General features: G+C 53.0%; 12 protein-coding genes across 12 annotated transcripts; 6 read left to right on the top strand and 6 right to left on the bottom strand.

Moving 5' to 3' along the window:
* Positions 1–135: 135 nt before the first annotated feature.
* On the top strand, positions 136–829 carry CCOS01_08315 (ADP-ribose pyrophosphatase; the record flags this gene model as incomplete). The annotated part of the gene is made up of 3 exons (XM_060456476.1): positions 136–475; positions 537–552; positions 607–829. 3 exons carry the CDS (start codon positions 136–138, stop codon positions 827–829), a joined length of 579 nt encoding a protein of 192 aa, XP_060312750.1.
* A 579-nt stretch (positions 830–1408) lies between these two features.
* CCOS01_08314 (amino acid permease) lies at positions 1409–3102 on the bottom strand (the record flags this gene model as incomplete). The annotated part of the gene is made up of 3 exons (XM_060456475.1): positions 1409–2283; positions 2340–2499; positions 2563–3102. 3 exons carry the CDS (start codon positions 3100–3102, stop codon positions 1409–1411), a joined length of 1575 nt encoding a protein of 524 aa, XP_060312749.1.
* Positions 3103–7255: 4153 nt separating this feature from the next.
* CCOS01_08313 (hsp90-like protein) lies at positions 7256–11339 on the bottom strand (the record flags this gene model as incomplete). Its single annotated transcript, XM_060456474.1, has 6 exons — positions 7256–7506; positions 7560–7674; positions 7729–8164; positions 8213–9339; positions 9394–11203; positions 11296–11339. The coding sequence occupies 6 exons, from the start codon at positions 11337–11339 to the stop codon at positions 7256–7258; spliced, it is 3783 nt and encodes a 1260-aa protein (XP_060312748.1).
* A 235-nt stretch (positions 11340–11574) lies between these two features.
* Positions 11575–11847, bottom strand: CCOS01_08312 (uncharacterized protein; the record flags this gene model as incomplete). The annotated part of the gene is made up of 1 exon (XM_060456473.1): positions 11575–11847. The coding sequence occupies one exon, from the start codon at positions 11845–11847 to the stop codon at positions 11575–11577; it is 273 nt and encodes a 90-aa protein (XP_060312747.1).
* A 2277-nt stretch (positions 11848–14124) lies between these two features.
* CCOS01_08311 (uncharacterized protein) lies at positions 14125–14265 on the top strand (the record flags this gene model as incomplete). Its single annotated transcript, XM_060456472.1, has 1 exon — positions 14125–14265. The coding sequence occupies one exon, from the start codon at positions 14125–14127 to the stop codon at positions 14263–14265; it is 141 nt and encodes a 46-aa protein (XP_060312746.1).
* Positions 14266–14532: 267 nt separating this feature from the next.
* Positions 14533–14655, top strand: CCOS01_08310 (uncharacterized protein; the record flags this gene model as incomplete). The annotated part of the gene is made up of 1 exon (XM_060456471.1): positions 14533–14655. The coding sequence occupies one exon, from the start codon at positions 14533–14535 to the stop codon at positions 14653–14655; it is 123 nt and encodes a 40-aa protein (XP_060312745.1).
* A 344-nt stretch (positions 14656–14999) lies between these two features.
* Positions 15000–17369, bottom strand: CCOS01_08309 (glycosyl hydrolase family 20; the record flags this gene model as incomplete). Its single annotated transcript, XM_060456470.1, has 4 exons — positions 15000–15869; positions 15931–16183; positions 16240–16733; positions 16848–17369. The coding sequence occupies 4 exons, from the start codon at positions 17367–17369 to the stop codon at positions 15000–15002; spliced, it is 2139 nt and encodes a 712-aa protein (XP_060312744.1).
* Positions 17370–18561: 1192 nt separating this feature from the next.
* CCOS01_08308 (uncharacterized protein) lies at positions 18562–19916 on the bottom strand (the record flags this gene model as incomplete). The annotated part of the gene is made up of 6 exons (XM_060456469.1): positions 18562–18693; positions 18809–18872; positions 18921–19036; positions 19142–19389; positions 19533–19568; positions 19733–19916. Coding segments are annotated over 6 exons (780 nt in total), but the record flags the coding sequence as incomplete, so codon positions are not given.
* A 921-nt stretch (positions 19917–20837) lies between these two features.
* Positions 20838–21144, top strand: CCOS01_08307 (uncharacterized protein; the record flags this gene model as incomplete). Its single annotated transcript, XM_060456468.1, has 2 exons — positions 20838–20875; positions 20970–21144. 2 exons carry the CDS (start codon positions 20838–20840, stop codon positions 21142–21144), a joined length of 213 nt encoding a protein of 70 aa, XP_060312742.1.
* A 261-nt stretch (positions 21145–21405) lies between these two features.
* Positions 21406–22159, bottom strand: CCOS01_08306 (uncharacterized protein; the record flags this gene model as incomplete). The annotated part of the gene is made up of 4 exons (XM_060456467.1): positions 21406–21535; positions 21604–21746; positions 21803–21867; positions 21946–22159. 4 exons carry the CDS (start codon positions 22157–22159, stop codon positions 21406–21408), a joined length of 552 nt encoding a protein of 183 aa, XP_060312741.1.
* A 1715-nt stretch (positions 22160–23874) lies between these two features.
* CCOS01_08305 (acetyltransferase) lies at positions 23875–24631 on the top strand (the record flags this gene model as incomplete). The annotated part of the gene is made up of 2 exons (XM_060456466.1): positions 23875–24407; positions 24457–24631. 2 exons carry the CDS (start codon positions 23875–23877, stop codon positions 24629–24631), a joined length of 708 nt encoding a protein of 235 aa, XP_060312740.1.
* A 602-nt stretch (positions 24632–25233) lies between these two features.
* CCOS01_08304 (beta-xylosidase) lies at positions 25234–27092 on the top strand (the record flags this gene model as incomplete). Its single annotated transcript, XM_060456465.1, has 2 exons — positions 25234–26890; positions 26947–27092. The coding sequence occupies 2 exons, from the start codon at positions 25234–25236 to the stop codon at positions 27090–27092; spliced, it is 1803 nt and encodes a 600-aa protein (XP_060312739.1).
* Positions 27093–27132: the final 40 nt, after the last annotated feature.

The raw sequence follows: 27132 nt of genomic DNA, 5'->3' as shown, positions 1-27132 counted from the left end.
CATGACGCGTTGATTCAACAAGCACGGCTAATGTGTCTGGTGATTGAACACGCAGGAGATTGGAGATGCCAAATGGATGACGTTGGTCAAGTCGGTACCACCTCAGCTAATGATCTCATACGAAACTACATCGTAATGTTCAATAGACCTAACCGGACGTTTAGGATCAAGTACAGAGACGTGGATGGTAAAGACCGCCTCTGGGAAGGAGTTGAGAGAAAGACACGCGCAGCAGGCAGTTCAGTCGACGCGGTGCATATCGTTGCCGTGTTAAAGAAAGAAACTGGCCCAGAGCTTCTGCTCCAGCGACAGTTCCGCCCGGCCGTGGGTAAAATCTGTATCGAACTCCCCGCTGGACTGCTTGACAAAGGCGAAACCGTCGAACAGTGCGCGATCCGCGAACTCGCAGAAGAGACAGGCTACGTCGGTACCATCAAGCCGGATTCGCATGGGAACAGCCCGAAGCTTTTCGGCGGTAAGTGATCAGTTTGCAAATTGATCTACGTTGAAGACCTCCAACGCTAACATTTTACAAGCCCCTGGTTTCTCCAAGTGTGTCACGCCCAGTGCCTGCCTTCAGCCAGCCTAAATATTGACTCTCTCTAGTTCCTGCTCTGTCATGGTCCATGTTGATATAGACATGCAAGCAGAGGACAATCGCAATCCCAAGCCGCGCTTGGAAGAAGGGGAGTTCATCGAATGCTTCTCACTGCCCTTGACCAGCCTTTACGTCGAATGTAGGAGACTTGAGGCCGAAGGTTATGCTATCGATGGAAAGCTCGGGTCTTTGATAGAGGGCTTTCACATGTCTCAGGTGTGGCGGACCTAACACCGCATGATTGGACCATGTAGCTTCCAGAGCTCTCTATCACATCACAAAGACGACCAGGCTTCTGAAGCCGTGTTGATGGGAATGGTCCCTCTGATAGATCACGCGTGTCTAGGTCACGGGGTGAGAACAGCCTTTCTTAGGAAAAACACGAGCAAGTCTCTCTCGGCGATACGAAGGCTACTCAATGGATGATTTAGTGATGGTGGAACATGAGGGCGGTGTTCACGATGTGCCGAACCAGATGGATCGAAAATCTGTCAAAGGTCTCCTGATACGACGAGCCCTGTCCGATTCACATGCTCGAAGGGGCTCACTTTGGTCACACCAGAAGCGTAACCTCATAGACTCGTAAATCATAGTTCAACCAAGGGCCACGTTCACATCTTGAGAGACGACTTGATGGGGACAATACAATTTGAAGAATTTTCAATGGATGAATGATTGTCAGGATGTGTGAGAGCCACCCCAAATTGGTATCATAACAAAAGGCAAATCAACTTCTACGTACATGCAACTGATCCCACAAACCAATCAGCTTCTACTCAAATCTCAAAAACAAAGAAAGCCAAAAAAGGATCATTTCTTTTCCGTACTCGCCGTCGTCTCCGAGTCAACGTTTCCCGGGATCTTTCCCTCCAGCGTGCCCTCCGGCCCAGGCTGGAACTCCTCCTTAGCGACCGGGGGTCCGTGGAAGTTCTTTCTCGCGTAGGCAAAGTACCAGGTGATGGCAATGAAGGCGAAACCGGCAAATACAACAGAGGCGTAGTTCATGGTCGAGGCGTCGACGGGCAAGCTGACGGGCATGCAGAAGATGATAACGGCGAAGCAGATCCAGACGATGCAGATGCAGTTGATGGCGGTGCCGAACTTGCCGAGCGGGTAGGGCGAGTTAGCGACGGCGCGGCGGCGCTGGATGAGGTTAACGAGGACGGGCACGCCGTAGCTGGTGGACAGGCAGATGGTAGCAACACCGGTGAAGGAGTTGAAGGCGGCGCTGGAGCCAAAGTAGATGCAGCCAAGAATCATGTCGACGCCCGTAGACAGACCGAGGGCCCAGAGGGGCATGTCGAGCTTGTGGTTGACGCGGCTCCAGAGCTTGTAGCCGGGGATGGCGCCGTCGCGGGCGAAGGCGTAGGTGCAGCGGGAGGCGGCGGTCAGAGCGCCGATGCCGGCGAACATGAGGATGCCGAGGATGAGGAAGAGGAGGCCGAAGCCACCGGCGGCGGAGCCGGTGACGGTCTTGAAGAGGAGGCCGATGGGCTGAGAGTTTGCGACCTCGAGGAGCATGGTGACGTCGGGGAGGACGAAGAGGATGGGGATGAGGTAGATGACACCGGTGACGCCGGCGGCGGCGACGGAGAGGACGATGGCGCGGGGGACTTCGCGTTCGGGGTTCTGGACTTCCTCGCACATGGAGGCGACCATGCCGTAGCCGGTGAGGGTGTAGGCGGCTAGTAGAAGTGTCAATTGGGGTGTATTCGTGAGCATAGGGTTATGGCGAACATACCTTGGAGCAAACCGACGAAGAATGACCAGCCAGGAGCCCATCCACTGGCGGAAGCGTCGTAGTGGGTGAAGACAAACTCGGCAGATCTCTTGCTGGGGGCCATGACCAGGATAGTGATCATGATGATGAGAACGGAAGCACCAGTCCAGTAGATGCAGACCTGAAAAAACATTGGTCAGCATTCTCGTTCCGATGCTGATTTCTCATAGCATGCCAAACCCACCTTGTTGATCAGATCCAGGTACCGCGATCCAAACGCATTCACTCCAGCGCAAACCAGCATAACAGCCCAGAAGCAGAGCACAGTCTGCCACGTATTGGCAACAAAGTCCTCGTTGAAAACACTAATCGCACTGAGAATCAACTGCGCACCGCTAAAGTTGATACTCAGGGTAACAGTCCAGTTGCCGACGAGGGTAAGCCACCCGTCCACGAAGCTGACGAGCGGCGCCCAGCCGGCGGGTGCCAGCATGGCGGACCAGTAGTACACGCCGCCGGCAGTCGGGTAGACGGCGCAGATCTCGGCGAGGGAGGCGGCGATGCAGAGGGAGATGATGGAGACGAGGACCCAGCCCCAGAGGACGGTGACGGCCTGGCCGTTGGTCAGGGTGATGTACATTGTGGTGCTGAGGCCGAAGGGGACGGCCATGATGGCGAAGGAGAGGCCGAGGATGGACATCATGGACAGGTTGCGCGGGAGCTCGGCCTTGTAGCCCAGCCTGGCGAGGGCCTGGTCGGCGGAGACGCGGGGAGGTGCTTCCATGTTTGCGGTCTCTAGTCGTCGGTGATTGTGAGGTTCTGAGTGTTGGTGGTTGAGGGTATCGTGTGGTGTCAGTCCACGGGTGGTAGACGACTCAATCGAATCGGTAGGACGTCGATTGGCGTCTGTAGATGACTTAATGGCTTTGTTGGTTGTTGTAGAACCCCGGATTCGGACAGCCTCGCTCGGTGACGTTTCTCGCCGGGGGGAACGGGGTAGACGGACGAGTTTGCGGGGGAGGAGTCTGGAGATGCGGCAATTGAGGAGCAGGAGTATTAAATGAACGTAATGGAAATGTTGAAAATGTTGGCACAGACACACACGCACTCCACGAAGAAATGGTAGGGGACCGCGTCTTTTTGGCAGTGAAGAAAAAAGACCGCGTGCGTTACATGGGAACCGAGGTGTGTGGTAAGAAAAAGGGGACTAAGCCATTCTTTAGTAGCCCAGACTTTCTCTCTCCCAATTGTCTCCATCAGCTTGTTCGTACGGGACTAGAACTAAACCACGTTCAACACACGCAAGAAGAGTGGTCTCGGTCCAGGGTACAGACTAGACTAGTCTATCCGGCAGTCAAGCTTGAAGCAAGCCAGGCCCGGCCCAGTACCATCTACGGGGACGGGGCGAGTCACACACACATTCAAATGACACAGAAGCGCGGCTACGTCCAATGCGACAAGAAACGGACGGGAGGGCCTGGCTGCGGCCGGGGGGTGGCACTGGTAGGATAGAAGGGGAGGGGGGACCCCGGCCTTGGGCATGGAGCTCTCTCGTTCAAGACGATGCGCTAATCTTTTGCTCCTCTTCTATTTGACAATTGCCAGGCTGTCAGTAGGAAAGCCGAGAGAAAGAGAGTCTGAAAGAGAGACGAACGAATTGTCCTCCTCGGGTCTCCTCTTTTCTTCCCCCACGCCCCGCAACGACCTGACGGAAGTGAGGAGAGAAAGTGGAAACTGGCCGAGATGCACAGCTCACGATCAGTGGATCTCTCAGCTTGCCCAAGCCTCTTGGGCTGAAGCCGAGTTGTCTGGGCTATTTGTGATGTTCAAATCCGTGAATACGTCAGGTCAATGGTTAAGCAACACTTGGAGTCTTCGACAACACCTGAACAGCTGGTTCCTAATCCGTCAATGGCATGAAATGATGCTTCACTCCAAATGATCGTCTTTATCTACGTACCCACCATCTAAAGTGGGAAACCCGATTGTGGCGCCTTGACAGACGGGGGCGGTTTTAGGTGCAGCCAGCCGGTAACGAGTCTCGAGGAGGGAGAACCTGGATCAGAGGACCACCCACCTCCGGGACCGCGATTATCTTTGGCAGGCTGGCAGCTTCGGGGGCGGCCTTTGATGATTGATTACGATGACAGGCCAGTTCAGGCGCCCCTGGGGCGTGGTAAGCGTGTGCGTGTCAAGCCACCACCACCACAACCACAAACCACCCAGAAGGGCACCACCACTTCGGGGCGCCGCTTGGTTCGTTGGTTCGTGCGTATCAGGACGTTAACCCGGACGGCACCAGGACACACCCATTTCTGGTAGTCTCGCCTTGCCTGATGGCTGGGATGCTGAATCATGTTTAACCGCGGTGTGTAGACTCTGTGTATCAGTGACTTGGTCATCTCTATCTTCCTAGCGAGACTCTCTCTCTCGTTGACTTCATTTTGAGGATGAAGATAACCGAATGCTGTTTGCTCACGAAGGACCATCGTGACCAGATCTCGGGTAACTCGGAGAAGCATAGAGGGGGGTTAAACACTCCTCCTATCGGGACCGCGGTGTTGGCGTCGTCCAAAAGTGTCGAAACCCCATCGTCCACGTTCCAAGCAGTCCGTCTTTTCCCCAGGAATTGATCGGTTACAGGGAAACCACAGCCTACAGCGCGGTAAACTACAAGGCGAGAGAATGGTCACCTCGCCAAAAAGGCTTGTTTCTCCAGCTCGTGTAGCTCGTGATGTCATTGCCCACCCTATCATGCATCTTTCCCCCCCTCCTCCTTCTAGGCTTCTCCTGGGTAAGCCCATTGAAAGCGTTGGCTGCAATGGAACACTCGCTGCAACAGAACGAAAGGGTCGATCACTTTGGGGAAACGAGCTTGGCGGCGTTCAATGGATGCTTGGGCTGAGGGAGCGCGCTGGAGATAGACGTGCTCACGTGGTGCAGCGTTGCTCATGCATTTCGCGTCCGCAGAAGAACGCCAGCAGTGAGGAGATGGAGGAGATGGTGTCGTGCCACTGACTATCTCGTCCTATCACGACCCTTACCGCGTTGGCTTTCGTCTCGTCGTCTCTTCAATACCCCCAAAATCTTATCAGCTTGTCGAACCATGCCTTCGAATCGACGCCTCCCCCGGCAATAGAACGATGCCCCTTCTGGACAACGCAGGTCGGGCAACCCGGGCACATGGTTTAGATTGCCGTGGCTCCAGTGTTCCAATGCCGTCGTACCAGACTCCTAGACTCCCAGACCAGTCCCGAAACGCAAGCTGCTGTCCATTTGATCCAAAGAAGCTCACCTCGACTTCCTCGCGATGTCTACGGAGTACACCGGCAATGCTCCTCAACGTGGAAGTCCAACCCCGCAAGATTGGGCTCGCCCACAGCCCACAAGGGCCCCTTCCCCCTCCCCGCTGACACATACAATTGCAGTGGAGAAACGGATCCCGAATCCACACGTCTCAATGATAAGAGACGGCTCTTCTCGGAAGCAGAATCTGGGTTTCGGAAGGGAGCGTGGCCTCGAATGAATACAGCAAACATCACGAAAACTTGGTGGTGATTGGCATCGCAAGAGGTGAGCAGGAAACAAATCGTCAGAGGTGAGCTGACCAGCCAGCTTCTATACGTGCAATAACGGACTACTGCAGAATGCAGACTTGCAGAGAAGAGCCCTCGGGTAGCTATCTCTGCATCCCGGAACGACCGTTCATTATGCGCCCCTGACCACACCCACCAAAGATAACGAAAGAGACCCAACGTGGACGCGTAGGGGTCAACCCGTGTCCCGGGCGAGTGAAGCCTTATCAGTGGACTCGCTCTTCCCCTTGCCATTGAATTTGATGGAGTGCGAACTGCGACGAGCATGGCAAATGGGAAGATTGGGAAAAGCACTCTTGAATTCGTTCGGCCCGATTCTGGTGTCGGACTCGAGTTAATCGATTCTTTAACGCCGATTGAAACTGTTCATCCCCTTTGAAGAGAGTACCTGTTGCTCTGTCGTGCATTGAGGGCCCTTTCCCGAGTGTCTCTCTATTCAACAATCGATATCTTCATTCCATCCCTAACCACTCCCTACAATGAAGTGCCTTGGACCATTCAACCCCCCCTTTTCAAACACATCGCAATGAAATAAATCACATCCAAGCTGGTTAATCCCAAAGTTCCAAACATGCCGGGCAAAAGCCGAGGTCCCACACGTTCACATCACCAACGCTCAGCCCCCTGTTCCTATTCTTATCTCTCCTGCTCGCTCGAGTAATTATTTTCATAATTAGACAGCAAGCTGTCAGAAAAAAACAGCCATCGGCACCTCCCGATGACTGACACGGTCCTAGCAAATGCCAAAAAAAACACCAGGCTAGAAGGAATCTTCGAAGAATACATTTTACATCTTGACGCAATCCTGCGCTTCTCAGACCAAGGGCAATTTGGCGCTATCTGATCATCTCTCCATTCAGAATGATACTTTATTAGTGGTTGTCAAATACCAACAATGTCGATAGGACGCCATTGTGCACGAATGCGATCCTGCGATATTGTTCACCCAGGGCCGCTAGACACACTGAAGTGCTCATGACTCCCAAGGTCACACAACGTTCAGAATATTCATGCCGACGCGCTGAGCCGGCGGTTGATTTCGACTACCTGCGTACCAAGCATTCCTGTCCTATCCTGGTACCAATCGTCAACTGTAATACCTCCAAACGGCGCCGTAACCCTCGTCAAACTTGTTCGTACCAGTGGCCGTGAAAGAGGGATCCCCCCTTTTTGAGCGCTTCTAGGTCCTATGCAGGACCAATCCATCAAATCGTGTACCTCCTAAACGCCTTGCAAATCTTGACCAAACAACAAGAAAAAGAAATCCCATGCAACAGCGATACGACCGCCCCAATGCACCAGTCAAGCCCGTCTACAACGCCTGAGGTCCCTTTCCCCATTTTAAGATAGGACCTCTTTTTCCGCCGCCTCGTCCACTAATTTCCTCTGTTTCAATATTTTGACCAGTTCTGTCATGGTCACTGGTCGTGTCAAGAATAAATCCATTCCGCTTGCGAAGCCCTCCTGTCGGGCGCCCGCCGATCCCAGACTCGTGATGGCAATAACTGTCACGGGTGGGAGGTTGTGTGCCCGTTCAAACTTCCTGATGCGCCTTGTAGCTTCAAGCCCGTCCATTACAGGCATCGTTATATCTGTGCATTATTAGTGACCATTACTTCCTATCGTCCTCCGTATTGACTCATACCTATGAGAATACAGCAAAACCTCTGCGGGTTAGACGTGTAAGTCTGCAGGGCCTCAAGGCCGTTTGAAGCAGTGGCGTGTCGTTTTTGCAGCCTCTTCATATATGCCGATAGAATCTGCTACCATAAGCCTTTGAACGTACTAGCATCGTCCCCAATAGGTAGACAAACCTTGAGATTGATCGGATTATCGTCCACCAAAAGAAACTCTAGCGGTGACTTAACGGTTCCAGGAGACGGGCTGACGCTTGAGTTCATGTTGCCCCTAGCTGAAGCTGTCGAGGTAGCCGGCGCCGCTGCTGACGCAGCTGGGCGGAAGGGGAGCGTCAGAGTAAAGTTGGAATCACTGGTGTTGGCAATCCAGCTGTCTCCCGGTGACTGAGATACGATCTCGGTAGCTGGCGAGGCCACCCGTACCATTTTGACTGATTCGGATTGCGCTCGCGGTCTCGTCGACAGAGCGTCCGACTTGAGTGCCCGTGGTGATGGAGCAGGCCCTGGGAAGGCATCCGACAGTGGGCTGACGGGTATCGTCTTCGTGGGCTGTCTTTGCTTCCAGCGATCAAGTGCACAAGCCAAAGCCTTTGCAACCTTTCTGGGGCCAGTTCTGAATCACGGTCAGCTTGCGGTTCTTGGAAAGGACCAGATAACTTACGGCTGGGCGATGAACTCCATGACAGCGTCGTGTCGAAGGGAGCGTCTGTAGGAAGTCGCCAGCTTCTGGGCAGATTCGGCATTGCCACAGACTACGACGAGCGGGGTATCAACACCCCCAGTCTCAGACAGACCGAGACGTCTAAAAGCCTCCTCACTGCAAACCATCAAATCCGTCTTGGATGCAGTTCGGCTGTCCTCGTTGAGCTTAAGATCCATCCACTTGAATGGCAAGCTTTCCACAGGAAGATCTAGCCCCCCGGCGCGAAGCTCTTCCGAATCTTCAAGTCCTCTGCTGAACCCACACACCGAGAGTCGCGTTCCGGCCAGGGCATTCAGGTCGGCCGAAAACTTGCGCCCCCTACTGCTCGCTTTGCGAGACAGCACCAGTGGCATCGATACCGTGATGCTCGTTCCATGGCCGACCTGACTCTCCACACTGATTGTGCCACCGAGGCCTGCCACAATCTGTCTGACAAGGCTGAGGCCCAAACCAGTGCCCGGTGCGAGTGCGTCTTCTTGGGAGAACGGAGTAAAGAGCTTGTTGTGCAAGAACTCTTCGGTAATCCCTTTGCCTGAGTCGGTGACGGTGAGCACCACCATCGATGCCGACCGGGATGTCTTATGTACGACCTCCTCTTGCCTAAGGTGGACTTTGATGAATCCCTTAGATGTGTACTTGAGGGCGTTTCCGAACAGATTCATGACTATCCGACGAATGGCGCCCGGATTTGTGTGGACTACCCACGCGCAGTTCGGGTCGATGTCGACAAGAATCTTGACATCCTTCATAGCGGCAGCCGGCGCGTCTGAGGGTTTCCGCCTGTGGCCCAGCCCATCGGATGTCGCAATGGCATCCAGCTTCTCTTGGGCCGGTGTTGGAGGGCCTGAAGACGCACCATGACGTGCCAGAGAGTTGGCAACCATGTGATGAAAGCTGTAGCCGATGAATACACTCTCAATGACCTCCTCTACGAGCAAGTCGAGGTGAACGTCAGAAACCAAGCTCATCATACCAGATTCGATCGATGCCGATGCTTCTTGTCGCAGCCCACGACCTGGGCCATTATTCTTCCGCTGGGACTTTGAAGCTCGGAGGTATGTGTTGACTTTGCTATAGTCAAGCAACTGTGTCGAGTTAGCACGTCAAGTGAGGCTTAGGAAGCGTCATTGTAAACCTACATGGTCAATTGTGTCGAGGAGAGTTTTGCCCGAAATCTCAATGGTGTGGATTACGTCGACCTGGAAAGCATCCAACTGGGTATCGTGAAGAAGTTCTGCAGCGGCGACTACACCATGGAGCGGCGACCGAAGCTCGTGGCTGAGGGAGCCCAAAATGTCTGTCTTTGCCTTCTCTGCCAGAACTGCATCCAGCCTAATGACCTCAGACATGGTGACCATACCGAATGCTCGCAAGAAAGGCAGGTCCGCCGCAGGTGTCAATATCCGAGCCGCGCTCTTGCTCCACACAAAGCCTCCGGCAAAGCATCGTTCTTTTGAAGGATCCCATAGTGGTACTACAGCTACACTCCTCGCACCCGGGAAGATGTCGATGATGGTCTTGGCCTCGTTCCGCCTCGTAAAGTACGAATGTGCTGCTTTTTGCTCAGGGCGCGTAACCGGGAGATCGTGTTCTTCCGTAGGGGTGATATCGGCATCATCGCTTTCGTAGTCGGCGGACAACCATTGGCCCATCTCATCGAAGCTGAAAACCTTGCCGTTGGGGTATCGACGGAGCAATTTCCTGAGGAACTTTTCGCGCAAAGTCAAACGGCTGAGCTGTGGTGCACTGACGCCATTGACAATGTCGTCCATCGTCGACGACCTTCCAAAGCTCTTACACCATTTGTCGTTGACGTCTTCGGACTTCTCGGACAGACTATCCTCGCTGCTAGAAAATGTGTGGTCTGCTACTTCACTAGCCCTCCGTGGACCGGTCACAAGGCCCCCAAAAGAGCCGATGCTCGCATCCAGGAATAAGGCGCCGTCCACTTCGAGGGATTTCCTGATCACATTTGCGGCCCTGGAAAAGATCTTGATGGTCTCTGTCAAGTGCGGGTCGGGCGGCGCCGTGCTTGAGGTAGTGGTGGCGACCGTCGCAGTCGTGGCCGTCGTCTCGACGGAGTCGCTCGATTCGACTTTGGCAGATGAATCACTTGAGTCTGCTCTGATAGGGTTGATGCCCGGGCGGACGGGCTCAGGGGATTCGGAAGATCTAGGTGACGGCGGATCCGCATCGGGCAGTGATACCGCCAGCCTAGGAAGCTCAAATCCGTTCAAAGATGCTCGAGGCGTAGTTCTTGTAGTCGGCACTGGGTCGTCTCTACCTTCGATGAAGTTTCCCAATCCTTGCACCATGCGCTCGCTTCGGCGGTAGCTTTCATTTACTCTTCTAGCGTCGAGATATTCCATTACTGTCCGAGAAATCTCGCGCATGAACTGTAACTCCTCGGTGTCGAGACCATTCCTGGGCTTGTCGGAAAAGATGCAGTACACGCCAATGTTGATACCTTTGGGAGACCGGATGGGAACGCCCGCATAAAAGCGGTTGTACGGCGCTGCGTCGATGTAAGGTCGATTACAGAATCGTCGGTCAGTAGCAAGATCCGGGACTACAGACACGGGAAGTTCATCCTCGTCAGTGGTGTGCGCTGTCGGGTGTAGGCTGCTGGAAGCCGCGTGAGTCGCTCCTATCAAAACATGCTCGCAAATTCCAAAGTCGCGAGGGATAGCTGTCCCGCAGAGCCAAAGATGGTTTTGCCTCGTGTACTTAGTATTCGGCGCCAGGGGCATTGACTGAGTAGCCTCGGCGACGATGTATTGATGCTGACGATCGAATAGCGAGATCAAGGCACGCGATGCGTTTAGTCGCAAGGCACCTAGCTGCGCAAAGGAAGTGAGGCCTGTATCCGGAGACGACGAGATGGATGAGAAGGGGATCGGTCGGTCGGGACTGTTGAACACAGCGTTGGGAATGTGGAAAGAATCATATCTAGAGAGTCGAGTCTGTCAGTTGTTGAATAGCCAAAAGCATCGTGCCCCGAGCCTCTAGCTAAAGCTCGAGAAGATGGAAGGTATGCGCACTTGAATGTCTCCCATTCACGGGCACCTTCTGATATCTTGTTCATACTTCATGCAAGTTGTTGGAGAGTGGGATGATGAAGCTGGCCCTGCCCATGATACAAGGTGTTTTGATGCAGTGTACGGCAACGACAAACGATGGGAAATGTTGTTTGCCGTTGTCAACAACGTAGCCGTAGTCCGTCGTCGTCAACAACTCAGGTCGAGGTAAGGCAAGGTTGGCAAGGTCAGATCAAGTTCAGATCCAAGTCCTCAAAGCAAGGAGAAGAAGCATGCTTGCTTTCAAAGGTGAGGCGGCGGGCATGACTGAAATGCCGCCCCTCCCCGCTGAGGTGGAGCAGGGATCCCGGAAGCCGGGATGAGCATTGTTCGAGAGGGTTGGGGGGACCGCGGCGCAGTAGCGAGAAGACTTGAGGGTGACGGTAGTGCAGGCAGGGCCCCCAGGGCCAGGCCAAGGCGGCGCATATCCTTGCCCTGGATGGGAAACCGGTTCTTTGGGCGGTTTGGAGATTGGCCATTGCAACCCACGGGAACCGGGGTTCCAGGCTTCTGCATCCTCCTCGAGGCGTTCTCCCAGAGGTCCTCCCACTGGCTCCCACAAGGGCAACTGGAGACCTAGAGCCTGCCACGGTGCGTGTGTGTGTGAGTGTTGGTGGGCAGTTTTGGCGGTGGAATGTGGAATGGAGGGGCGTCCCTCGTTTGGCTCCGTTTTGCGTTGATGGGGGACCCTCGGAGATTCTGAGATGCGCTAGACTTTAGCGGCCGGCGAGGAAAGTGTGTAGTTTGTCTCTCTGCAGCAGAGGGGCAATAATTTGGCGACATTTGAGCCGGATTCCGCAGCATCAGCTAAGGTGCTAAGGTAGTTAGAGGGCAAGTTCAGATGCATGCCCAACCGGTGTGCGTGTCGCAATCCATCTAGACTGCTGTTCGGTTGCATGTTTTAGGGGTCTGGACGGCCTTAGCGCGATGGCACGCCGCACGTGGAAGGGGAATCCAAGGGCGGTGGTGTATTTCCGCGTGTGTTCTGGACAGTATTTGTGTGTGTGTGTCCCATCCGTCCGTTACCCTAAGCTCTAAGACCATCCGTACAAGACTCTAATGGTGGTGGTGGTTAGGTTGAGAAAAGTGTTTTGCACGTTGACGCCTGAAGAGAGATCGGAGGCTAACGAGGCGAGATGGTGGGACGGCGCAGATGGTTTTGGGATGGTGGCGGCGGCCAGACCGACCCTTGATCCTTTGTCCTTTTCTGAAAGACTATGGAAAATCTAGTCGGAAGAGACAGAGTTGAGCAGAGGGATCAGAGGGATCTGAGGGCGCCTGGAACGATGATGGGCAAAGTGTAATCGTCTGGTCTGCCAGGGCAAGATTGGAGTATGCGTAGACTACTGGCTGACTGGTTGGATTCGGGATTTCCAGTGTCGTGTGCCATGCAACACTGACGACGGGCCGATGAACTGATGTCTGAGTCTTGACTGTCATTGACCAACGGAGAATGGATGGACGTTGCCTTGGCTGTTGCTGCCAGGACGCTCCCCTCGGTCACCGCTCAATACTGCCCTCTTTCTTCTCTTGATCGACTCGACTCCCTCCCTCTAGTCATCCATATCGCTATCACTCTCGCAGTCTCGTGGACCTTGAACGTCGCCCACTTGCTTCCATGTGCGCAGCAAACCGAGGCGGGGGAAGGCCAACCACAGCGAGGAGAGTCGATGACGGGACTGGCTCCGGGATCCTTGAGAACTTGGGCTGATCCTTGTCCCCACAAGTACAGGCCACTTTCAGAGTCGAGACTCAAGCCAATTCCACCTCTTGCCCCTGTCCAAGGTCCACGGGGGGGAGCAAATGGAATGGGCAGCTCGATCATCGACAAAAATCGGAGAGGGCAGACCGATGAACCATAGCCGTGGGAGATTTCGAGAGGGCCACCAGGTGAGCGGTGAAGAGCCAACAATAGGCGTTTTGCTGCACAGCATGCGACGAGATCTGCATGGCAAAAATGATGGTGGACTCTCTGAAGGAATGGGCAGAAAGGAGAAGACACTGTGAAGATACAGCAAAATTGTGCGCCTGGATGCGGACGACAGACAAATACGTACAGTGCGAAGTGCGGATCCGCCCTGAAGCCCGTGGCTCGGTACGTACTCGGAGACCGGGGAAAGTAAGAGGCGGAAGAGTGGGGCATGAAGATGGTTTGCAAGGGACTCGAACCCAAACAAGGGAAAGAGCGGGGCTCCGAGTCAATCGCCCTGCTCCTTCTCAACTTGCTGCTTTCCCATTCCAAGTTTCCAACCGGCAGCTGCCCCGCTTGGCCCCGCTTATATGCTGTAATCCCGTACCGTGCACGTGAACGGCGCACACACAGTCAGGCAAGTACATTGAAGGACATTCGGTACGTACTCCAGCACTCCAGTGTCTCCGGACCTCCTATGCATCTTCCAAGTTCCAATCGCAGCTCTGACACGCCCTTCATTTTATCACCGACAAATCATGGCCTCACATGTTCGACGACCATCTCCCATGGCCCATCAGTCCTTGATGTCAGAGTCGAGACCAACGGTCCAACACGTAATCGATCTTGGCTTCGTCTCCTATCCCACAGCAGCAACAGCCTCCCATCAATACGAGACCATATGATCTGAGTCAACCTGAACCAGTTGCTCCAGACGACCTCCGCACTCATCCGTTCCCTTTCCGTCGCACCAAATCATGCACATTCCGCAATTCAGCAGACAATGAGACGGTGAAATCCCATCGTACATCGGCCGAAACCATCGTCATCCTGTGTCCTAGCCACTAAACCATCGCCCGCTTCAGGCTGTCCCACAAAGAGCAATGTCAGCATCGCCAGCGAGCCAAGTGTGCAAGGCACCAGGGGGAAGTGGGCATTGTCCAGTCCTTGGAGATTTCGAAAAGCCCTCGTTATTGAGAAAGAATCGATCGAAACCGTACGCCCTGCATCTGCAGCTCTGTTAAACGGTTGGGCAGCTTTCCATCGACCAGCAACTGGAAACCCCGTCCTGGACCCTGATTCAGCCCCTGGCCCGTCGGTCATCCCTGCGGCGAGCATCCCGTTGCCGTTGCCGGGGCTTTCAACGCCCAAAACCTCTCAGTCCTACCCTCTGGCCCCTGGCAGTCACGCACGACGCAAGACCCCGAAGGACCCCGATCGGTCACCCGGGTCGGCCATGCCACTACATCGAGCCTCGAATGTGACATCGACCATATTAGATCGCTGACGCTATGGTGTTTTGGCCGGGGGTCAAACAACGACAGAGATCTGCACGCCAAAACAATCAAAAAACCGTTGCAAAAAAAGAACCTTCTGGCACAATCTGTCAAATGCCCGCAGGATCGCTGCCTTGACGCCGTTTACACGCCATCCGGACCGACATAACGTACGCTAAAACTAGCTAAATATGTTTTGGCACATGGTACGGACGACGGTGCCAAGTTTCACATCCACATTTGCTAGCACGCCCTGGGCCCTGCGACCACGGAGTGCAGAGTCTCAGCTTTGCTCGGATACAGGTTGTGGACAGCAAGTGTGGGCAATATTCACGTCACGACGTACGACTCAGTCGTCCCCGTTCCGCATGACATCGAATTTCCATCTCCAAGGACCATAGCATCTAAAGCAGGTTAAGAGTCCGAAGCTGGTGAGGCTTAAAGAAAATGTCAGCATAAGCCTCTCCGACAATAAGGCTATTCTAGGCATGATCAACCAGCTTCATCCCGCTGATGACTCCCTCAAATCCACTGCCTCCGACTGTTGCCAACGGCGCCTCTACCGCAATGGGCTGCCAGACAAACCGGGCTCCGTTCCAGCCCATTATTGTCAAAAACTCCTTGGGCTCGCCGTCCCCAACGTCCAAGAACGTCTGCCTCCCCCTGCCAATGAGGCTCGCGTTTGTCCACGACCCCACGGGGAACGTGTAATTGAGCGCGTAAGTGCTCTCCCCTGAAAAGAGCATGACGGCGTCTACAGTCCCATTGCCAAACCATAATCCGCTGTCTCCACCGCTGAAGATGGCTCCCTTGGCGTTGGACGTGGGCTTGATCGAGAAAGAAAGAGTGTAATTCCTCCCCTTTTGCGTCAGCGGAGTCGTGATGCTACACGCAGACGCCAGAATGGCACCTTCATCGCCCATCGCGCACGTCGAGGTTGCATGGTAGTTGTTGCCCGACAAATCTTCAACAGCTGTGCCGTTGCTACCTCGTCCCTGCTTGAAGTCGTATTCAACGATCGTCGATCCGGTGGATGCGATTCTTCGATCAAGGTTCTGCCCCGGCGCGAGAGGCTGCAACGCAGAGAAAAGGCCTTGGTAATCAGCCTCAGCAACTTCGCCTCCCCACTGCTTGTCCGCGAGAGCAGGCAGGCCATCCCTCCACTGGTAGTATCCCTCCGTCACCGTCGTTGCATTCGGGCCAAAATCGTTCCATTGCGGCGCAATATGGCCCAGGAGCGATGCACTGTTCCTTGCGGCATTGTTGGATGCATTTGTGCGATCAAATATACTTGGCGAAAATGGTGATCCATCGGGCGAGCCATTAAAGATGAATTCTAAGCTGAGTTCATGCTGTTCGCCAGGTCAGTCCGGTCATCACATCAACACAAACCCGCTCCGTTCGATTACTTACACCATACCACTCGCTCCACTTTCCAACCGTGTAGATGTAGTCGCCCGAGTTGAGTACCTCGTACCCGTTGTTGACAAAGTCGTAGAGCGGGTTCGCCTCAAAGTTGGCCCAGTGCTGAATCGAAACGGACTTGTTGACGGTTCCGCCGACTGACGGCGCAAAAGTTCCCCAGATTCTGACCTTCTTACCGGATGTGCTTGTGATGTAGTCGTTCATCTCGTCCACAAATCGCGTGTACTCGGCAACCAGGGCGCTGAATGATGAGCTCATGCTTGGAAACTGCCACTTTCCGGGGGCGACGTGACTTACTCTTCACTCAGCGTCGGATCGACATACTCATCGGCACCGATCGAGACCGTCTTGGTATGGAACCATGGCAGGAAAATCTCCCAGATCTTCTTCACCATCGGTATCGTCTCCGGGTTTGAGATATTCAGCAAGCTCAAGTCGCTCAACAATCCCAGCTCGGGCTTCCACTGCGAAATCACGAGAGCGTGCCCGGGAGCCTCGATCTCCGGCAGAATCGTCACACCGCGCGCTGCGCACTTCGCTTGAATGTCGTCAAAGACGTCCCGCGTGTAGCTCTCATTTGCGCGCCTATTGAGGCCCTCGAGGGCTGGATCGTCGGAATTCAACCGGAAGGCGGCATAGAGTGAAAGCATACGCTCGCGTGAGTAGATGGCGACATTGTTGTACAGATTGTCTGAGAGGTGCAGCTGGAAAGTGTTTTGTTTGAAGAAGGACATGTAAGCGCACATTTCGATGAGGAATTCGGCTGGGTAGTAGTGTCTGGCGATATCGAGCTAACATAGTGCATAGGCAGTCAGCTTGCGGTTCTCTTCGCTTCGGCATCCGGCCGAGGTTCGGTCACGTTTCCCGCAATACGCCCTCCGGCTCGGGCGGAAGGATTCTCTCACCATCATTCCCCGGGTTCCCCATCCGGGGCTATCTGTCCCGTACCCCAACTTCAGCTCCCCGTCTCCGAGGATGAGCTGCTGTAGGATTGTCCGAGTACCCCACCACACGCCCAGCGGGCTGGCACCTGTGATGAGCACACCGTCGATCGTGACATTGAGAGAGTATCCCTCGGACGTCTCGCGCCCAGCAGCATCTTTGTAGAGGCTTGCATCGTCGGCTAGCGTCAGGAAAATGGCTCCTTGCTCCGGGGCATCGCCTAGCTCGATTGGAATATCGAGTTTTAGCGACGAGGCGAGGTCTTCTCCGAAGGTTGCAGCAAAGGCATGCAGAGTTGGCGGGATGAGTGTTTGGCCTTTGTCGTCGACGGAGTCTGCGTAGGCTGACGAGACTATGATCTTGGAGAGAGAAGAGGCGGAGATGGTGCCGCCTGTTGTAGTGTAGGGTGCTGTTGGAAGGCCTGGGAGAAAGTCTGCTCCCGCTGTGGCCGCGAGAGAGACGAGGACGGTGGCGAGGAACCGCATCGTGAGGGTCGATCAATGGCTTTCGGTCACGATGTTTGGGTTGGGTTGCTATTCCCCTTCCCCAATTGCAGGATTAGACCTTCTATAAGTACGGCAGGGCAGAATCTTGGCTTCAATGGACATTTCAATCTTATCATCAGAGCATCGTGGGTATGACGCGACGGGACGTGACCTCGGCGCGCGGGGGCTCGGAGCCGGATGGGATGTTTGGTGAGGGGAACCCAGCTTGCGCGACACCCCCGGCGCGAACCATGGTGACATAACTTTGTGATGAGAGCTGTGCGATTGTAGAAGGTAGTAGCCGGATCTGCGTCGTTGGGATCTTACCCCTCAGGTGATGGAAACATTGTAAACATTTGAAGATACGAAAGGCATAGTGATGGGAACCAACATCGCAACGCGAGTGGAACTCGGTTCCTGGGCCACACGCTCGGAAGTTACGAGGCTAGCCAGATACTGCTTGCAGTTCCGTACAACAAATGGAACGAACTATGGCAGTGTGCTCGAGCTCATAACAGCTGTGATCTCTTGGTGTGATGGCAACGTTGCAATCAATTATCTCTCCCTTTTTGCAGTTCCTCCCCCTCCCCCCCTGATTAAATGTTCTAATCTCTCTCCCCGCGCTTAATGAGTGGGGACCGGGAGAGGTAGACTGCTACTGCGGAGTCGTTGTTCCGGTGCTCCGTTGGACGGCGGCGTGGAAGTCGGACAGGGGCCGGGCCGGGGTTGATGACTGTGGACGACGTTGCGTGGTCTATGAATTGTGTATTTCAGTTTACTGGACCGTTGCACGCGTGCAATTGATAAAAGGGTCGTACATGATGATTAGAGATGAGGTTATCCGACTCAGCAGAGACAGCTAGCTCACATTTCGATTGTGCTATTTACATCTTGTTCCAAACTCAAGAATGTGCTGTGTTCATGTTTTGAAAGAGAGTAGGCATGTAACACGTCTCGTCAGTGACATGTAAGTGTCGTGCAGTCACACATAGGGCATCAAAATACATAATAAAAGTTGATTATCTATCGAGAATGGGAATAAAGTCGAAGCCAGCTTCCCGTGAACCGGTTGGTATTCGTGATGAGTATTATGGGACACCCATATATAAGGTCACGTGTCGAGCGGTGAGGCCTGGGATCGTTGACTATATAAAAACAAAAAGAGTTCACCCCCCCGGTGCCGAATTGGGGGCTACATCTCTTGGTGCTCACACTGGGAATCGAACTCGAACTCGTAGCCTGTCGTCGAGTAGGCTTTGGGCGTAATTTGATTATTGACCGTAGACCACTCCACCACCCAGCCAGTTTGACCTGACCCGTCGACCTAGACGGGCGCCTCCTGGCTGGTGACAGGATTGGACTTGGGGGTCCCTAGATAGCCTTACACCCGGCCATCGTCCCTTCCCTACTGGTCGTCGAATGGTCTTGCAAAGTCGTACGGGTGCATATTCACACATTGCCCGACGTTTGGATCCGCCCTGGAAAGTCTCCATGGTCAGAAATCTATTGGATCTTTCTAGCAAAGATGCGAGCCCGTTTGGGAAAACTCACGAGTATTCCCAATTCCAATACTTCCTCCGGCCGCCGCGCTCGCAGCCGGCCTCTGCCTTCATGCCGCTATAGCATTCTTCTATATCGATGTCGCGTTGGTCACCATTCCCGATATACTAGCGCTACGTCAGCGATAAAATAGAGTCAGGAAGAATTCCTTCCATCATTCATACGAGATGAAGATGCAGAAGGAACGAAACACGACTTGATCTCTGTCTTACCGAAAGCTCAAAATCCCACTTTCTACCCTTCGTATCCATGATGCAGATTCGGCGGAATTCATTCTTTACATAGCTGCCCGATAGCTGAGCGCACACGATTCTCAAGTCGACTGGGGTGTTGTTGTTAACGTCGTATTCGCCTGTCATGCCGTTCTTGTTACATTCGGCAAGTACTGTTGGATCAAAAGCGAAGATGGTCGCTATAAGTAGAGACTGGATGGTTTTCATGACGGGCAACGAGGGAACGACTGGATAAGTGAATAATTAGGGATTTGGGAAAGGGGAAGAGAATCAAGTACTAAGAGAGAGCAAGATGTTCGCTCTTTAGTATTTGCGTGCAATGCAGGCCATGCAACTTCTTTGTATCAGTGATGAATTGACCTTGACTTACCCAAGGTGAGGTATAAAGGGTTAGAGGCAGTTGCCGCTTAAAGACGTCAGCATTTCGTGGTGCCACAGATGCTTTAGTGTCAAGTTACAAGGGAACTTGGGTGAGCCCCAAACTCAGCATGGTACAACAGCAATCAACGCTGGGCGGATGAGTCTCTTTACCCATAGGTAGCAAGGGAATAGGTTGTGTGACATACTTACACAGTACAGCACCTGACAACGGCTTAGTCCTCATATGGCTTCCTTCAGCATTGCCTCGATCGGGCGAGTCGACGATGTCGGGGCCACCCCAGGGGCACTTCTCCGCCTCCTGAGTCGGGACTTTTTGTACATTTCTTAGGACCTCGGCGACGAGATCCTCGGATGACGCCGAGTATCCAGGTACGCCTATGTGCTACAAAGGCTTCCCTGCGATTTTGCTCCGCATAACACGGCTTTGGCACTGAGCGCCGTACATGGGAGATGAGGGCGCATGTGTTCTTTCAGGTGTTTCTCCCTTGACTCTCCCACTCGAACGATCGGGCCCTTGCCTCCTACCTACGTATGCTCTTTCAAGTTTGGAGGCTGAAGTGGAAACTCCAGATGCGGAGTGTGCACTCCAGTTGCATTAGCTTGTTCCTCGACGATATAAGTCTGCATAAGGACCCTGCGTAGGCATCTTTGATTAGTCTGAGAAACAGAGTCAGCCCATCTCGAAACTCATATGAAAGCTTACGTACTTGTGTGATGCATCTCTAGCTCTCCTAGCACCACCACCGCCAGACATCTCAAGATGAATTCCATATTCTCTCAACTAGCAGGACTCCTTTTACTCGTCGTAGCGATTGGCCTTGTAGAGGCAGCACCTGCCATAGCCGAATCACGAACCCTTACGTCCTACCCGGGCTCCAAATTCAGTTTCTACAGATTCGCGATGCCAATCAACCGGACTCTACTTACTGAAAAGTTTGGAAACCCTGTTCTCATTACTGACACTCGAAAGTCGTTTTCTCCTGAGACCCAAGAATTGCGCAAGGAACGAGTCGAAACTTTTGTTGCTAAAAACTCCACCGTAAGGCCGCATGTCGGCAACAAAGTGGATGGGAACAAGCCAAGGATTGCCTTCAGGTGAGTCACCTTTCTGAATATACGAGATAACACAGAAGAGGTACTGATGGATGACAGGACACGCCAAACCTTTTCAAGTAGCATCCGCGCCAGATCAAAGCCTGGAGCATTCCCCTGGGCGGGTCTCAACCCCCAAGGAACATACCCTTGGACCAAATCAATTCTATGCATGGCGATCTGCGAAAGGAACACATATCACATGAGAGATATCCTGAAGGGAAAGGGAAGGTGGCAAGCGTGAGTGAAATCTCTTGAGTTTCGGACCTTTTTACTCAGTCATTCCCTTAGTAGGCCATCTTGATTTAGTTGGCTGACTTGACTCGCGATGAAGATGTTTACTGAAGTGCAAGTCTGATGGATCCATGACTGATGTTGTTGGCGAGATCTATGAGGCAAGTTTCAAGGAGAATTTCGCGCCCTTGGCTTACTACAAAGGGTATCTGGATTACGTCTCCGGCAAAACTGGCGTGGTGGAACAGAAGATGGAGTGGAGGGCCGCGTATTAAGCAACGAGTTACGTCCATCATCTCATGACCCAAAGGACCTGTGAACTAAGTTCACTCAGACGACATAAAAGGGAACATGCTTCACACTAGCTTTGTATTGATTATCTTGTACGAGCACAGTAGGTGCTGGCGTAGTAGGTTGTGAGATTATGTCTATCAAACCCAGGACGGAAAAGCCATTGGGGGCAGCCGAATTCCAAGATTTTGCCACATTCATGTGCCATTGAAAGCACTCCCGTGGCCATCGCATCGATGTCTGAATCAAATCAGAGGAGCTGAGACGTAAACCCACATGGCGCCTTGTTCGTAAGCCGGCATGCCTCCCTGAACGGTGTTGTCGGATCTCCAGCAGCGATCCATGATGCGTCCAGCAGTGCGGGCAACGTTGTTACTGGATGGCGAAGAGAGTTAGTCCCATCTATACGGATCTTTTGAACTAAGAGACTGAATTCAACATACCAGTTGGTGCTCACTTCTCCAGCTCCACTGCCACTTCCAACAATTTGCGCATTACCAGCGGTACACATCGCCGTCGCTGTTCTAGTCCCGCAATTTGCGTTGAGACCGGCAAGGTAGTTAATACACGTCACAGCATCAGGTGCCTATGGAGTGTTAGTCTTGACTTCCTATTCAATGAAGGTCACCGAGCTTCACATACCCAAGCGGAAGGCTTGCCATCGTTGCATACGAGAAACTGCTCCTGTCTCTTATCAAGTGAGCCATCTACAAATGTAATGTTAGCATGCATACACCCAACATTGACATTCAGGTAGAGACAATTAATGGGGATAAAAGATTTACCTTCGTGAGCCGCTGCGGATTTGGCCGCAGCTTCAAGGGCTTCGTCGACGGATAAAGCGCTTTCAGGGTCGGCAATGATTGTCTCAACCCAATGTTCCCAGGACCAGTCACCCACAGCAACTGCATCCCGAGAGTTTACAAGAGGAGCAGGAGAAGCAGCTGCGAGAGCCACCAGGAAGAGCAAAGTGACTGAAGAAAGGGCGATTTGGACCATTGTGAAAGGACTGTCTGGAAGCTGTGTTTAGAGATCTGTGTGTGAAGGGTAGTTTATGATCGACTTCAGGCAGTAGGTGCCTAGGGTTTATATAGTCGTTAGCTCCAGTATGGAATCAAAACATGTGGCAACACGAAAAACCTGCCATACTGAATACTCGTGTCTCTCGCCATGGTCTTCTCGATTGCTACATGGAGTTGGCATTGGCATTGGCACGATAACTCAATGTATCATCGCTGGATAGGCCGTGCCTCCTCTGGTACTGGAGCTCAGTATGGGAAGCTTACGTCTCTGCATGATTCACTGTGCCATGACCTTGCGTAAACGAGGTCGTCAGACTGACCTGACTCTTTGATCGGCCGTCTTCACTATGCGTCAAATTTTCACTACTTAGGTGGCCGATCGGCCACGGAAAGTGATCCATGAAGTAGTTTAGAAGTTAACGCCAAGAACCATTGAACCAAAGTCCCGTCGCTTACGTCTTAGTTTGAGCTAGCAGGCGGCCGACCGACGTTTTGATATTATCCTGCGAGCTTCAAGAATGGTAGCATCCGCTGTGACGCTGACCGAATACGAGAATTGACCTTCAAACAATTTGCCCATGATTCTTTCTGTTCCGAACTCTGGCACCCGCCATAACAACGCAAGTCAGTAGCCTGATCGAGCCTTGGTTCCTTCAATGGAACCAATTACGTTGGATCAGGTCTTTCTAGTCTTGCACTCGTCATATTATCTGAGATTCAATTCGTCTGATCGGTTTAGGTGGAGGAAACAGGGCCCCCTTGCCCCTAAGCAAGGAAGAACAGAAAGTGAAAGCCACCCGGCCAAGACTCTTCAACCTTGCTTCTCGCCATCAATTGGAACCCACTTGTGATATCAAATAAGCATATCAAGAACTCTAGTCAGCATGTGCGGAAGCTTAGTGGCGTTGTATAGATGTAATTGGCGCATGAAGAGTGGCAGTACTTGGCAACATCACCTGTTGCTGGGACGAATAACTTAGTCCCTTGGGTTCCAGAGCGTTACTGGCGTATGTGATGTTCTGGGTGTTACATAACCCTTCGATATGAACTGGTTTCGACCTCTTGTATGCTTAGCAGTAACCCTTCACATGAAGAAGGTGAGTGGAGGAACAAAAGTTCACAAATCGAGCGAAGACGACGGCTGAAGCTAACGCGTCACCTCGGATTTCTAACAAATGGATACTTCAAAACAATCAATGAAGCAGACCACATCCATACAGACACTTCGAGATATTACCGTAGTTTCATTGGTAAATTATCGAGCCGTGTCTGCTCCTGATGAATTCCCCACTCGATGAGATCATATCAGTCGCTGAATTGCACTTTTTCAACTGGTCAAAGCCCGCACACAATTTTGTAGCGCCTGACAACTTTGTTGTTGTCAAATCGAGGTAAAAGTACCGTCTGACAGTCCATTTTCGTCAGTGCACTGGTCTTATATCACCGAGATCAATAATCCTGCATTGAAGTTGCGCGTATCCGGCGTATTTGGCGTGTCTTCCCTGTGACCGGGCCGGTCGCCCCACTTCGCGCCGAAGTTGTCGTGCTGTGAAGGATCTCCATCCGTGACTCCCTGAGTCATCGTTCAGAGCACATATGTATATTTGAATCTTGATCTGAACATCGGAAACGTTGCAAACATTGACAAAAACTTGGCAAATTAGGCCTTCATTACCAAGACCTACCAGAACCATGGACCCTCCCGTTGGACCTCTCGTAGCCTCCGCCGACCCGGCAACGGCTCCGTCCCATACCCCGCTCCACGGCCGATACACCTCCGTGGTCCCGTTGCAACCATCGCATGCGCAGGCTATCTTCAAGCACCTCGGCCGAGAAGAAAACGCTTGGCGCTGGACATACCTTTTCAATGAGCCTTTTCTCGAGATCGAAGAATGTGAGGCAGCTTTCGAGGAGTGGAGCGTCTCCAAAGACCCGTTGTACTTCACTGTATTATCCGGCCCAGCATCGGATTCATCATCCGAGCCAGTGGGTGTGATGGCATATCTCTCCATTGTTCCGGCTCATAGACGTATCGAGATTGGATGCATAATTTTCAGTGAGCATCTGAAGCAGACGCGTGCCGCCACTGAGGCCCAGTACCTTCTCATGAAGAATGCTTTCGAGGGCCTGGGCAACTACAGACTCGAATGGAAGGCCAATCATTTGAACAAGCCGAGTCTCGCAGCTGCTGCGCGGTTAGGATATACTTATGAAGGCATTTTCAGGTAAGAGTTTAATGAAAACTATTCTCGGTCAAGGACTGACAACCGGCAGAAAGCACATGGTCGCCAAGGGAAGATGTAGAGATACAGCTTGGTTCAGCATCACAGATGATGAGTGGCCAGTAGTCAAAGCCGGCCTGGAAACATGGTTGAGCGAAGAAAACTTTGACGAGAATGGTAAACAGCGCAAAGGTCTGAAGCAGTGCCGAGAAGCAGTGAAGACATAAAGAGGAGCTTTGCAGCTTGGCTTTCGGAAGTTCTAGTTAGGAGGTAAGAGAGGAGCCGTCAAGCGCAAGGTAGCATAGAAAGGGTGAACAGGTTATTAGACGCAGACAAATGATAACGTTGGTAATGCTTCCGGCGCAACCCATGCTGATTGAAAACTGCATCGGATATGCAAGTGCTATCTCGAACCAAGCAAATAGCTCGCTTCCACTGAGAGCGAAGGTGATGACGGAAATGCGTCATGGCTCCAACTCCCCCGGTCTTGGCCTTGGTGATCCTGCATCTCCCCCGCAGTTGACTTGGAGCTCAACATGACAAGATCGGTGCTTCGGGATTTTAGGCTAAAGCCACAATTCTCCGTGTAGGGGTTTCCACGGCGCCGGTCTCTCGGAAAAGCGCCGCACCGTTGCCCGCGATCTTGTGAACGACTTTCGACCGCTGCTAGGATTTCTTCCGTGGTGTGGAAATCGACTCCAGAACGATGCAGGTTTTCCATGAGCGCTGCGGGGTTACCTGAGTTACGGGCCCTTGAAAGCCATAATAACATGATGACCAGCTCATAATTACTTGCCAAAGAGCCTGGTAGTTTGCTAGCTTTTTCATCATGAAGTCCGGACTCCTAGCTTTAGCAATAGCCCTCTTCGGAGTTGTCCGAGCTGAGAACTCAACCTTTCAAAACCCCATCATTAGCGGCTTCAACCCTGACCCCAGCTGCATCTTTGTTCCGAATTTGAACAATACCTTCTTCTGTGTCACGTCCAGTTTCCTGGTTTTCCCTGGCCTACCCATCCACGCAAGTCGAGACCTGGTGCACTGGAAGCATGTTTCCAACGCATTCAGTCGAGCAGACCAGCTGCCAGGTCTAGCTTTTCTGCCAAAGGCAACTAGCGGCATCTACGCACCCACATTGCGATTCCATGAGGGCATCTTCTACCTTTTATGTACTCTTGTAAATCAGCAACTCCCGAGAACGAATGACAGTCGTTGGGACAACTTTATCCTCACATCAACCGACCCATACAGCTCAGATTCTTGGTCGGATCCCGTTCACTTCAGCTTCCCCGGATTCGACCCGTCACCGTTTTGGGACGATGACGGCAAGACGTACGTCTCGGGTGCGCACACAGCCGCGTACTACCCAGGTATAATGCACGCGCCGCTCGATCTGGAGACCGGAGAGATCGGAGACATCATCATGCCCTGGAATGGTACTGGCGGGCGGTCTCCCGAGGCACCTCACATCTGGAAGCGTGATGGGTGGTACTATCTACTCCTTGCTGAAGGTGGCACCCGTGAAAATCACATGGTCACAATGGCTCGATCCAAGAGCCTAGAGGGACCTTACGATCCAGCACCGGCAAACCCACTGTTGACTTCTGCAAACGATACTACCTCTTACTTCCAAGCTGTTGGGCACGCAGATTTGTTCCAGGATGCCGATGGAAATTGGTGGTCTGTCGCCCTCGCAGTTCGGGCTGGCGGCACCTATGGGCAGGATCCCGGAGCATACTTCGGCAACCTGCCGATGGGCAGAGAGACGGTACTTACGCCCGTCACCTGGGAGAGGGATGAGTTCCCAGTGTTTACGCCGGTCACTGGCAATGTCTCTGGCTGGCCGCTACCCGCAAAAGCTATCCCAGATGAGGGAGAAGGTCAACTCAGCGACGCAGACGATGCTATCACCTTTCCGCCGGGAAGCAGTCTGCCTATTCATTTTATCCATTGGCGCCTGCCAAAGGCTAGAAACTACGCGGTCTCGCCACCGGGTCACTGGAATACACTGGCGCTGAAGTCTTCGGTACTCAATCTCACGGCTTTCGACGCTGACTTTGCCTTGGGTCGTGGTCAGACTTTTGTCGGACGGCGGATGGCTCATTCGCTCTTCAAATTCCGTGTTGATGTCGACTGGGCAACGTCATTGACGAAGGAAGAGATGGAGGTCGGCGTCTCAATTGTCCAAGATCAAGCACAACACTTTGATCTTGGTATTGTCATGTTGAAGCCAGAGGGAAGTGAGGATCTTCGACCGCATCTTCGGTATCGTGGTATCTCGGAAACACCGTATAGGGCGGTCGAACATCCGCCTAATGGGATTTACCCACTTCCTGGTGGTTGGGCTGGGCAGAAGATTTCGCTCCAGATTGAGGCTGTTAACAGCACTCATTTCGCATTTTCTGCCGGCCTTGCGGGTCTCAGGGAAGACTCCGATCTGAGAGTCTTCGGCTATTGCAAGGGGACCGAGTTGGTTCCTTACTACTCTGGTAGGCTCACCCACCATGAGGACAATTGGAACCCATATTGACAATTATGATTCTAGGTTCCGTGGTTGGCGTGTACGCAACATCTAATGGGAAGCATGGAGAGCAGGCGTTTGAGACATACATCTCCAACTGGCGGTACAGGGGAATCCGACAGCTCAGAAGCCAGAAGGATGTCGACGATGCTGACAACTCTAGTGCTTAGGGTGGTATGGCCGAGGCCTTTCCACTATTTGCAATACCAC

This window comes from Colletotrichum costaricense (genome assembly GCF_030867565.1).
Source record: "Colletotrichum costaricense strain IMI 309622 chromosome Unknown Scaffold_8.1, whole genome shotgun sequence".
NCBI lineage: Eukaryota > Fungi > Ascomycota > Sordariomycetes > Glomerellales > Glomerellaceae > Colletotrichum > Colletotrichum costaricense.
Note: the sequence above shows the minus strand (reverse complement) of the source record. Positions and strands in the feature narration are given on the sequence as shown.